Here is a 12,676-nt window from a genome sequence, read left to right as displayed (position 1 = left end):
CTGTGTCCTTTAACTAGGAACGCTACAAGAAGCATGCCTGAGATCGTGGTCTAATGGTGACAGCATTGGGAATTTGGTGTTGAAGTACAGATGTTCGATCCCACCATCGGTCACGCACTTCTTTATAGCATTGTAGACAGACTTCCTGCACCTTGGAGGCATATCTCACGGAAAACTCGAGACGTGTCGAGAGTACGCGACTGCGTCACATTGGGCACAAGATCTCGAAAGGGACACGAAATGTAGAGACGTCGCTGTCACAAAAAAAAAAATGAGGGCGTGCAAGGTCGCCCGTGCACTCGCTCACGCGCACAGTCGTCGAGACGTCACAAGTGAAGTAACCTTTCGCATACTTATATGACGGTGCTAAGTTGAAAGCATATTTAGCGCCAGCAAACAAGGACGGAATTAAGGGAGACGACAACACAATGCGCTAACTTCAACAACTTGATTTTCAGGAAATACACCTATATAACCCATGCACAGTGGCGCCACCTTATCCAAATCTTACCCATCCAAAAAAGCCGTCTCCTTATCTAACAAGTCGATTGAAGGGGCACTAACACACGTGTCTCTATTCCGCCAGATAGCCTGAGCCTTAATAATCTCTCGCACGTCTTTATCTTTGTGCTTCGCAAGAACCCGGCAGGATCCATACACCGGCGCACAGCCGCATTCTAGACAGTGGGTTGACAGATGACCGTATTGCTCATTTTTCACAGTTTGGCAATGTTCCCGTAATCGGTCATTAAGACATCTCCCTGTCTGTCCGATGTATTTTTTTCCACAGGACAGCGGAAGCTCATATACAACAGCTTCTACGCATCCCCCTGGCGCTTTTCGATTATTCGTAGAGCATCCGGCAGCTGGCTTACGGTACGGGTCCGTTAATCGACATATTTTTGCCAGCTTTTCTGGTGCGGAAAAGATCACTTTTGTGTCCACCCGGCTAGCCATTTTCTTAAGTTTGTGTGCCGTTCTATGCAGGTAGGGCACTACCGCTACCTTCCTTCTACGTTCCGTCCCTTGATTTGCCGTGTCCCGAATTGTGCTATCTGACCTGCACCTTTTTAACAGCCCCTCGACGACCGAAACTTGCACTGATTCCGGAAACCCTGCTGCTGATAACATTCCCAATTGATCCATAAGACTCGTATAGACCTTATGGATCACACTATTACCCTTAATGGGTAATCGGGTTTGTGCGTCTTCGCACTACCCGATGCACAGGGTGGTTAAAGCACAGGGTGGTTAAAGTTGTCAGATACGTTGACGACTATCTCGTTCTTTTTGAACCAGACGCACGTTTTACAGTAGGCAAGCTTCACAAAGTCTTTTCTGCAGGCCTTAGCCCACTTACTCTCACGATTGAAGAGCCCACCAATAACGTGCTGCGTTTCCTAGATATTCAGCTCGAGTTCATGGAACGGCACACGTGTTGGGAGTATAAACCTAGAGCTAATAAGCCCCTCTTATCGTATAGGTCAGCCCACTCGAAGCTCGCCAAGAGGAGCATTGCCAAGTTATGCTTTGGAAATGCTCTAAAGAAGTCTTGCCACCATAAGATCATATGAGTTTTATAGATCAATCGGGAATGTTATCAGCAGCAGGGTTTCCGGAATCAGTGCAAGTTTCGGTCGTCGAGGGGCTGCTAAAAAGGTGCAGGTCAGATAGCACAATTCGGGACACGGCAAATCAAGGGACGGAACGTAGAAGGAAGGTAGCGGTAGTGCCCTACCTGCATAGAACGGCACACAAACTTAAGAAAATGGCTAGCCGGGTGGACACAAAAGTGATCTTTTCCGCACCAGAAAAGCTGGCAAAAATATGTCGATTAACGGACCCGTACCGTAAGCCAGCTGCCGGATGCTCTACGAATCATCGAAAAGCACCAGTGGGATGCATAGAAGCTGTTGTATATGAGCTTCCGCTGTCCTGTGGAAAAAAAATACATCGGACAGACAGGGAGATGTCTTAATGACCGATTACGGGAACATTGCCAAACTGTGAAAAATAAGCAATACGGTCCTCTGTCAACCCACCGTCAAGAATGCGGCTGTGCGCCGGTGTATGGATCCTGCCGGGTTCTTGCGAAGCACAAAGATAAAGACGTGCGAGAGATTATTGAGGCTCAGGCTATCTGGTGGAATAGAGACACGTGTGTTAGTGCCCCTTCAATCGACTTGTTAGGTAAGGAGACGGCTTTTTTGGATGGGTAAGATTTGGATAAGGTGGCGCCACTGTGCATGGGTTATATAGGTGTATTTCCTGAAAATCAAGTTGTTGAAGTTAGCGCATTGTGTTGTCGTCTCCCTTCCGTCCTTGTTTGCTGGCGCTAAATATGCTTTCAGTTTACCAACACGCCCAACAAATGGCAGTGGTGCTAAATTCTAGTCTAGGTACTCCTCCGAAGGGGGTGGTTCTGTTTCCTATAAGCGCGGGAAATGCCACGAGCGGACGACTCGAATAGTTCCGCACTCGACGAAGAGATTCACTGCCCCGTTTCCGAGCACTTATCCGAATTGCTGTCTTTGGTGTGCTCGCCGGTTTTGCGGAGCCAGTTCCACAAGATAAAAGCAGCGAACACAGCGGCGGTGGCTAGGTTGACGGCTCCCAGCATCCGGTAAAAGTCATCGTACGATCCTGCCATGTCGCGAAACACTCCTGCAAAGTAGACAAGCAAACAAAGGTGCAGTGAATTGTGGTCGCACTAAATGGTGGCTTGGATGACTGAAAAAAAAAGAAAAAATAAGAAAGGGAACACAAGTGAGTGAACTGGCGTAGCGCATTGTACTCTTATTTTCTTGAATTCACCTGCACCACCTTTTACTATTCCCCGTGCAAAAGATAATCGTATCCTATTGGACACCGTGGGTGCAAAACGAAAATGTATTTTGTATAGTACCGTCTCGATCATTTCACGTGGCACTACAGCGCAACGAGGATCTCGCGAGTTTTCATAAAAGGGCGCCGATTACTGTGCACGGCAATGAGCAACAGTCATACTATTTCTAAATATGCCTATCCTTGTCACATGATGTCTTAATGAAACCGACGTCACGAGCTCCGGCGAACGTGAAAAACACAGTCTGGTGTTCCGGTTGATACTGAATTGTTTTCGCTCCAGTTTAACCTGATGCTGTTTTTCGTGGTGCTCGAAGGTGTAGCACGGCGTGGGAAGGACCATATACGGTAAAGAAATCAATCATACCAAGTGCACGTGTTGGAATCTGTTTGAAGTGAATCTTTGTGAATCAGTTAATTAAACGCAATACAAGTATGAGCGACGCAATCAATTGCGTTTACTTTCATACCATGTAACGTGTGATCTCATGCGCTGTATGTGTTTATCCACCAGAAAGGTCACAAATGAAATTGCGCGCATTATTTATGTTTACCAACTACACCTCTCGCAAGCTATGTTGAAACGCGAGCGCCAAATCAGACAGATGCACCGTGTCGGACGCCTATACGCAGCATTGCCATGACTAGGACGAAGTCGATGTCAAGAGAACAATATCGATGGCAGGTGCATGCACAGCAAAGTGCGGCAGACCTCTTGTTACATTTAGGGATTCCGTACTTCCCGCGTTACAGTGGCACATAGCCCTTACAGAGGATAGGCAAGCGTAGGCGCACACACTCAGTTGTACATATCGAATGGCTAAATCAATGAAAATATAGGAAAAAAAACCGGGCTATTCCATTAAAAGGCTGTGGAGACACCTTTGAGCAGGCATTATAGGTATGCCCAGGTTTTATGCAAGAATTTGTATTAATTTTACTACGCAGAACAGAGGTGGCGCTCACTGGTACTACTTTCTCGGAAAAAAAAAAAAGGCTGAACTACGTGACACGACGATTGGACCAACGAGGTTTTCTTAGCATTCGCTACGCGCACACTTGGGAATCGTTCTATCACTGTTGTTAGAAAATTAGTAAAAGTTAATTGCTTAAATTTATGGCCATACTCGCGTAACTGTATGAAGTAGAATGTCGAACTGTGCAGCGTATCCAGAAACATTGTATTCAACAGTTCCCAGCTCGGTATACATTTTCCTGAAGTCATTATTTTTTTTTCAGAGTTCCAAAAGAGTTTTTTCAGAGTACCAAAACACAAAAAAGAATGTGAAGTGAAGGCGGGCTTCAGAGAGAGAGAGAGAGAGCGAGAGAGAGAGAAACAACTTTATTTGACCAAGGGATTCGGGCACGCAGGTCCCAGGGTACCCGAACGACCCCACTGCACTACACGTCTGTGAATTCAAGGAGTTCTTTGACGTGGGCGGCCCGGTCAGTGGCCTGGCCGGGTCCGTCGAGTGCAGTATAGGGTCTCCCATTCCTCCCAGGGGGTCAGGAGCTCCTGGCCTCGCCGGAGAGGGTCCGCCGCGGGCATTCATGGAGAATGTGGGTAAGGGTAGCATGGGGGCGAGTGCTTTGAGCACAGGAGGTGGTGTATGCTCCCGGGCGGATGCGGGAAAGAAAATAAGGGCAGGGAAGGGTGCGGGTCTGGAGGCGGCGCCATAATATTTGGTGATAATCGCAGCGTATCGAGCGCGCGCGGCAGCAGCGCTCTCAAAAAGGTGTTTACGAATAATCCATTCCACTCAATGACTCTTTTTGCGGCTGCGAGAAAGCGACAAGGCGACGGCGCGGCCGTTGGCTGGCAATGGACGTGGAGCGCATTAACTGATCGACCACACTGGAACATACAGTCATTCAATGACTTGTAATTTAAGGCTTGCCTGTACGCGGTGTGGTACAGCGCTTGCTCTTTTTCTCGTCGTGAGGATACGCACCCGCAGGTCGCCGCCGTGCGCCTCGAGCTAAAGAACGGCATCTGCTGTGTCTGTGAATATTAATTTTCTCAACAGGAATATTTGCGTCTAATTCGCTGTGTCGTGCACTCGTGGGGTTCCCGCCCACACCATGCGCAAATTCGTTTTTATTTTCTTTTATTTCCTTATCTAGCCGTTTCTCGAGCTGCTCGCGCGTAATTCCCCATTGGTCCATCTTGCTTCCACGCCTTACGCACTTATCACTGACGTTGAGACTAAGTGAGGGAACTCCCAAATTTCGATAACTGTCGTACGCAGCAGTTCGGATGTAGCCCAGAGGATTTCTAATAATAATAATAATAATAATAATATTTGGGGTTTTACGTGCCAAAACCACTTTCTGATTATGAGGCACGCCGTAGTGGAGGACTCCGGAAATTTTGACCACCTGGGGTTCTTTAACGTGCACCTAAATCTAAGCACACGGGTGTTTTCGCATTTCGCCCCCATCTAAATGCGGCCGCCGTGGCCGGAATTCGATCCCGCGACCTCGTGCTCAGCAGCCCAACACCATAGCCAGAGGATTTCTGAATGAAAAGTGCTTTCGGGCGTCAATTTGAGCTATGTACACTGTTTACTAATTAAAGTACCTCCATGACAGTTTGTAGAGACTAACATGCATGCAGTCGACGACTAAAGACCGATAGAGGACGTCTTGATGATAATCACTGGCTTTAAGTGGCGACTTTGAGAGTATCATCTGTTGCTTATGCGCTGTTTTTTCACTGTCACGCGAAAAAGCATTAATCGTAATTCGACCGCACAGTTCTCTTTCTTCAGTGACTAATATATAGTACGCATCATCCTCGGACCGATGCTACAAGTAGTTGAGAAATGGAAAAACAATTTATTCGGTGCCATATACAGGACTGGCCAGTGATGCGACCTGTCCCGTCCAACATTCCCATCACCCGCAGCTACTGGCACTTGTGACTTTCTCTTGCACAATTTCTCATGACGATGTTAAGTGCACAATTGTATTGAAAACGCATGTTGCATGCAGTTGCATATAGGGATACCAGATCAGTGCTCAGGCTACTCGGCCACTTATGCGGTAAACATTAGAGACATCGCACAGCTTTAGCTTAGCGTCCGCAGCTGCTGCGTACGTAGTATAAGACGACTGCCTATATTTTATAAACCGCGATTGGTGTCTTGCCGTATGGCGGGTATTTTTTTTTATAAGGTTCACAATTTTTTAAAAATTGCCTGTGGCAGATAGCATGATTCTAACCCGCGATCTAAATTACTGGATGAGGCGGCCATTAGTTCGGCGAGAGATCAAAATACTTCGTGAAATAATCAACATAATTACACTATTTGACTTTCTTAACCTATTGCATTATGACACAATTAAGTCTAGGGATTATAGCCGTTGAGTTCACCTGAAACAAATTCTCCGAACTGCACCAGTTTCGAGATAGTAATTTTCAATGTGTCCGACGAAATGCATTGGCGTTCCAGTTAATTCTTTTAAGAAAACGCTGTTTCATGCGCTGAAGCACGCAAGTAATGGGACCGCCTAAGCATTTCGCTGGACACATCGAAAATTAATATCTCGAAACTGGCGCAGTACAGAGAAGTAATTCCAAATGGATACGCCTTGCGAATTTACCGGCTATAATTCGTTGATTGAAATACGTGCCATAAAATCATTAAATAAAAAGTTAGTTACGGTAATTATGTTAATTATTTAACTAGGCATTTTGATTTATCATAGAAGTAATGGCCACCTCATCGAGTAATTTAGATAAAGGGTTAGAATGCTGCTCTATTTAAAATTTTGGCCCTTCTAAAACAAGCCGCCCGCTATATACATACATGGTGATCATTTAACAGATTTACGGAATTTAAAAAAATACCCTGTGTCAGATAGCGTAATTCTTGTCCTTGAGCGGTATTATTCGAAGCGGCGGACATTACTAGTGCAAAAAATCTAAACACATATTGAACTAACTAAAGAAAAAATTCACTAATCAACTTCCTAATTAATTACTTTATGGCACATATTGCAATTTACGAATTGTAGCCGGCGAGCTTCCAAGACGTATCCCCTCGAAATTAATTTCCAGGATTACACTAGTTTCGCGATATTAATTCCCTAAGAGCGGGACGGCATACATGGGCATTCCGGTTACTTTCTTGCTTCAATGCATAAAACAGCGTTTTCTTTAAAACAGCGTAGTTTTACGGCGAGTTTGAAGGCGCATATCTCCATGCTGATGTGATTCTGGAAATTCATGCCAAGTGAATACGCCTTGCAAGCTTACCGGCTACAATTCTTAAATTGCAATACGGGCCGTGAACTATCTAATTTTTAATTAGTTGAATATATGTCTTAATTTATCGTGAAACTAATGTCCCCCCCTCTGAATAATACAGCACAAGACTAGAATTATGTCATCTGAAGCAGGTGATTTTTAAAAATTTCGGGAAACATAAGAATGATCACCCCGTACGTCAGAGACGTAACAGCACTAAGCGAAGGATTGAGCAACAGCTCTTACCGCCTATGAAGGCTGCCTAAAAGCACTTCAGCAGATAGTGAAAAGAGATAGGGATATTTCTTGTGAGACAAATGCTCAGAGGTTGGATTCCTAAGAGATGTGTGTAAATCTGCATGCCTGCTAGGGTCAGTAGATTGAGGCATATATGAAGGACGCTTACTGTAGGATGGAGGTAACCCATGTACCTGTGACGCGATGGCGACTGGTTGATGTGCTTGAGTATGATTTCGAGAAAGCGATAACCGGGTGAGCATTATTGAAGTCTACAATAAAAGACCCTAGTTCTGTACCTGCATGGTGCCAGGTTGAAAATACTTCGTCAATGAAACGCTGGCAGCAGCATGGTTTTCATAAACGTGTGCCAAAAAAAGATCTGTTTAAATTGGTCCATAACTGCATTAGCATAGTTAGGTCTTATTTTCGTTGTCATTGAGGTTACACTTCCTTACAAAAAGCGTGTGTCATCAAACTCGTAGTTGCTTAGCGTCAGGATTGATTCTAGTAATATGGCTAGTGCAGTGCTGCTCATCGTTTTATCTGGGACCGTATGGTCACGAGCCTCCAATGCCACTCGGATGCCGTCATTATTCGGAATTCTAGCATAAAGTGAGGTCACGTCTCGTGCTAGAAGCAACGAACGAAGAGGCACGTCTAAGTCAATGATGTTAGATAAGAAGTGGTTAGCGTCTATTACATTTGTACAAAGAGCAGGTGCAGTTATCGTATTGGGGGGATGCTGACAATGAAGCTGGAAACTGATTCTGTGATACCAGAAGCAACAGAGCGACTTGGATTGTTTGGCTTGTGCATTTTCAGTAGGTTGGGAAATCGTCCCCGAACGGGGCTGAGAGGGACTAGGTAGCCTATGGCTTTTTCAATAATTTTGTTGTCTTTTACTAGTTCCCTGGCGCTGGCAGCAGATATTTCCTCAAAATAATCCGCGGGATCGTTGTCAAGGCGCTTATAAATAAATTTTGTCATGCAGTCGTCTGTGGGCTTCAGCAACATAATCATCGATATTGTTTGTCACTGAAGCAGCACCTTTATCGGCTGACTGGATGATGTCTGTGCAAGCTTGTACTGTTTATATGGCTTTATTTTCAAGAATTGACAGGTTTTGGTTAAATAAGGTACGCTTTTTATTAAGCCTGCCAGGATATCCCGTTTTACTACCAAAATGTGCAAATCAAGAAATTTGTTACGTTGTGCATGCGGAGTTCAGTACCCATGGCATCGCATGTCACTGGACACTGGCCGTTCGCGAAAAAAATTCTTGTAGCCTCAAGTTTCGCGAAGTTGTCTAAGTCCTTCCCTAGCTGCAACTGCCTATAGCTGCCAGTCACCGGGCAGAAATTTAAACCGCGAGTGAATACAGCAGTTACGGGTCAGATAAAGTCACATTAGAAACATTGACTATGTTAGTGGGCTGAAATATTCCGATGTTGTTAGAAGGTGGTTTTGTGTGAACGAAAGCACTAATTTTACGTTGCGGAGGCGATGCAAGGACAACCTTGCCAAGGAGTAACTTTTCGACATTTTTTTAGAAATAACAAGATCTCGCGTTTTACGTGACAAAACCACGATCTGATTACTAGGCACGCCACAGTGAAGGACTCCGGATTAATTTCAACCATCTAGCGTTCTTTAACGGGCACCCAATGCATGGTACAGGGGCGCTTTTGCATTTAGCCCCATCGAAATGCGGCCGCCGCGGCCGGTATTTGATCTCGCGATATTGTGCTTAGCAGCGCAACGCCAAATCTGCTAAGCAACCACGGTGGGTTGGCCTTTTTTGAGTAAATCTCAGCTCTCTTTCTTACCTCATAGTTATTAGGTATTAGGTCATAGATATTAGGCAAAGCCATTTCTGAAAGACTCACGGAGTGCACAGCGCGCAGTTGTCGTTCTGTGTTAACTAGTGCTTTGTAAGGTGATTTGTAGGGATGGACAACGACGCGTGTTAGGTCTAATGAGGCATTTCTTAATATGATGTTCCATCTGTTAACGCTACGGCTAGACATTCGGAAAGTAGCTGGTTTCAACGAAAGCTGAAAACCCTTTGGTACTTTTAGAGCAGTTATGTGCGAACTCAGCGTAGTCGCGTGAAGTTCGCGTCGGACGCGGGTTTCGGTTACTTTTCTAATTTTGGGGTAACCGCACGAACACTTCGCTACTCCGTCAGACTCAGTAACTATGGTCATTCATTGGAATCCTTAGCGGGGCAGGCTTGGTTGCCACTTCTAAGGACATTAGAATTAGAGTTGAATTCACATTGCCACAGTGGGCATCCAGTCGAATTGCTTTTTGCATTTGGACATGGCGTGTGAGTGGTGTATTGCTAAATATAATAGTTTCGCGAGATTTCACGATGCCTAAAATGAGAATGAACAGACTCGTAGGCGTGACATATGGTTTTATGGGGATTTAGTTGGCCGCTTCACAAAAGCCTCGCTTCGCGTAGATTTGAGCATTTTGCAAACCGCATTAGGTTTGCGGACAAGCTCAGCAACGTTTCGCGAACTCTAGTGACAAACATTCCGCTCACCCGTTATTCGTGGGCTGACCAGGGACACCGGAATGGTGACCACTCCGATCACACCGCACGAGGCCGCCGTTCGCTCGACGCCCAGGAAGTCGGCCACGAGCACCAGCTTGATCAGGATGATGTAGCCCACCGCAATCCCTTCCACCACGGTCAGTGCGACCATGGCCGGAAAGCTGAACACGTGAGGCATCGCCACCATGCAAGCGGCCGCCAGTACGAAGCTGAGCGCGTACAGCGGACGCCGGCCGATCGGAGTGACTTCGGCCAACGCCGGCACCAGGAAGCGACCCAGAAGCTGTCCCACGGGTGAATAGGTGATCAGCTGCCTCGCCCTGGCGAGGTCGATGCCCTTGTCGATGCCGTAGTCCACGATAGTCTTGCTGAACTCGGAAATCGTGTAGTCTCCGGCGGCCACAGTTAGCGCGAGGACGTAGAAGCTGGGCTCGCGGAAGATTCCCAGGGCATGCCTCAAGGTACACGGCTCCTCCATGGACGCTGGAATCTCTTCGGGTTGTGCACCTTGTTGTCGCTCCGACCTTTTGTGGAACACACGTCACACGTAGTCAAATATTTACACCAGAAGCACAATGCGCATCAGTTGGGATCAATATCTGCTACGTTAGCCGACATAGAAATAAGCGCCGAGTACCCCCTGTGGTGGACAAGTGGCTATGCCATTTTGATGCTGAGTACTAGGCCGCGGTTTCGATTCCCGACCACTGCGGCCGTATTCTGATGAGGAAGGAATGCAAAACGCTTGTCTAATGTGCTTTGTATGTATACGTTAAAAACCGCAGGTAGCCAAACTTATCCGGATCCCTTCACTACGGCGTCACTCCTAGGCATTTTTATGTGTTAACTATTTTGAACTATTTTTGATTAGCGCTGATTAATGCTCTATTCATAAGGCTGAAGGTGTAAGATGAGGTGAGTGGTCCCAAGAGTGGGGTAATTTGAGATCTGCGGGAGAGGCCCTCGTCCTGCATTGGACATAAATGAATGATGATGATAAAAGCTCAGTTTGACTCATCGAGCTGTCAGGCAAAAAAACAACAACAACAACAACGTTTTGATATAAAAGCGCGTATTTTTTGTTGTTGTATACACTGAGTCGTCCTAAGCGGTAAAGACATCCTCAGCGTAGCGCCTTTTGCAGAAAAGGTGTATGTAGCAGTGTCGACACGTTCCCGTGCTCTGCGCGCATTGTTTGGGCGTCTTTCCCGGGGAACGTTGAGGCAGGCGCTGCCGGTCAAAATGCTCGAGCCACATATATCCACAAGAGCTTTCCGCAATCCCCAGTGCTTGACCACGTGATGACATGTCGTTGCGTGTATCAGCTGGCCTCCGCTGCCTTTGCTTACAGTGGCAGCGTACGAAGCCGGTGGCAATGCTTCAGAAGACGTGCAAATGTCACCATATCCATCCTTACTATAGCTTCTTAAGGCCAAGCTACACTTCCGTAAACTACTTTCAGCCGATGTATTAAATCACGATTACTTCCATTCGCTCATCCTTTCTCTTTTTAAATTTATAGCCAATGACTTCGAATGCAAAGCTTCATTCTCGTTTTCTTTTGTGCGATGTCCTTAGATTATTGATTTCCTGCGTCATCACAAGTTAATGTGTCGTTTGCGCTAGATTTCTTTATGCGACCATTCCGAGCTTAACACGTCCATGTTCTAAAGTTGTTAGTAACTTACAGAAAATATGTAAAATCGTTCGTCACTCGTTTACACTGTGGCTCGTGACGAAACGTGCAGCTTCGAATATTCTTACGTAGCATATGTAAACCGCTCATTGGTCGGCATGATCTCTATCGAATGCACTTATATCTAATACGTGACTCTGAGTGTCAGTTAATTGGGTCGGATGTTAGCGGAAACAAGAAAAATACATATTTACAAGCTTGAACAAGTGTCTACTAAGTTTGCGGACTTTTATGACATATGTTTCCGGGAACTTTGCATCTGAACAAAAACAATCGAAAAATTGTTCTTCTGCAGCAGAAAGCAGAACCTTGGTTTGGAGTCAGATGACGATTTTAAATTTTATTCCGGGGTCGTGGCGCAACGAAACAAGGGCGACGAAAACATGGGAGCACAGTATACTAACATCGTAAAGCAGAATTAACAGACGCCCACCATCGAATTAAAGGAAAAAAAACACTTAAGAAAGAGCGCTCGAGCAAACGTGAAATATAGGCACCTGCACTATTAGCTTCCTTTCTGAAAATGTTGACATAGCTCGGTGATGGCTCATTTTATTCTCAGCAGACAGCTTAAGGCCCCAAAATAAATAACTCTTCGTCCGTGGCACTTGAACTGTTCAGGGGTGTTTGGAAAGACACCTTTGTAATTCACTCTTACAATTGCTCTGCAAAGTCACGTATCGGAGCTACGAGGAGGGGAGTGTTCGCATGGACAGAGTTGCGTCGGAGTTGCGCATAATTCAGGGCCCGCATTAGCGAAAATCCCTTACGCTTGAAGTTTCCAAAAGAAAAAAATTCTAGCCAATACTGATGCTGGACATATCATTAACGAAGGGTGACGACCAACGGCAAATGGCACTCACGAACGGAAACTTTTGTGAATCTTGGCTTGTTATATCCACACGACACACACTGATTTAGAATGTGACTATCGAAGTTATGAAATTGCTTCACTACGTCAGATAAAGGCTCCATTTCTAGCCTACTTGGTTCCAAGCTTCACACTGGCTAGAAAGCTTCGCACTAGAAGTAACACAGAGTAGAGTGCCAGAGTGAGTAATTATTATTATTATGATTATGA

General features: G+C 45.7%; 1 protein-coding gene across 5 annotated transcripts in view; it reads right to left on the bottom strand.

Annotated features, from left to right (window-relative positions):
- Positions 1–2,255: 2,255 nt before the first annotated feature.
- LOC142568370 (monocarboxylate transporter 7-like) overlaps positions 2,256–12,676 on the bottom strand; it is an 85,495-nt gene continuing 75,074 nt past the window's right edge. For all 5 annotated transcript variants that reach the window (XM_075678366.1, XM_075678369.1, XM_075678368.1 and 2 more), the window contains exons 5-6: positions 9,888–10,423; positions 2,256–2,664 (exon numbers count right to left, since the gene is read on the bottom strand). In XM_075678366.1, coding sequence (XP_075534481.1) covers positions 2,492–2,664; positions 9,888–10,423 — 709 coding nt within the window. In that variant the 3' untranslated portion in view covers positions 2,256–2,491. The remainder of the gene's footprint in view (positions 2,665–9,887; positions 10,424–12,676) is intronic.

This window comes from Dermacentor variabilis, unplaced genomic scaffold (genome assembly GCF_050947875.1).
Source record: "Dermacentor variabilis isolate Ectoservices unplaced genomic scaffold, ASM5094787v1 scaffold_18, whole genome shotgun sequence".
NCBI lineage: Eukaryota > Metazoa > Arthropoda > Arachnida > Ixodida > Ixodidae > Dermacentor > Dermacentor variabilis.
Note: the sequence above shows the minus strand (reverse complement) of the source record. Positions and strands in the feature narration are given on the sequence as shown.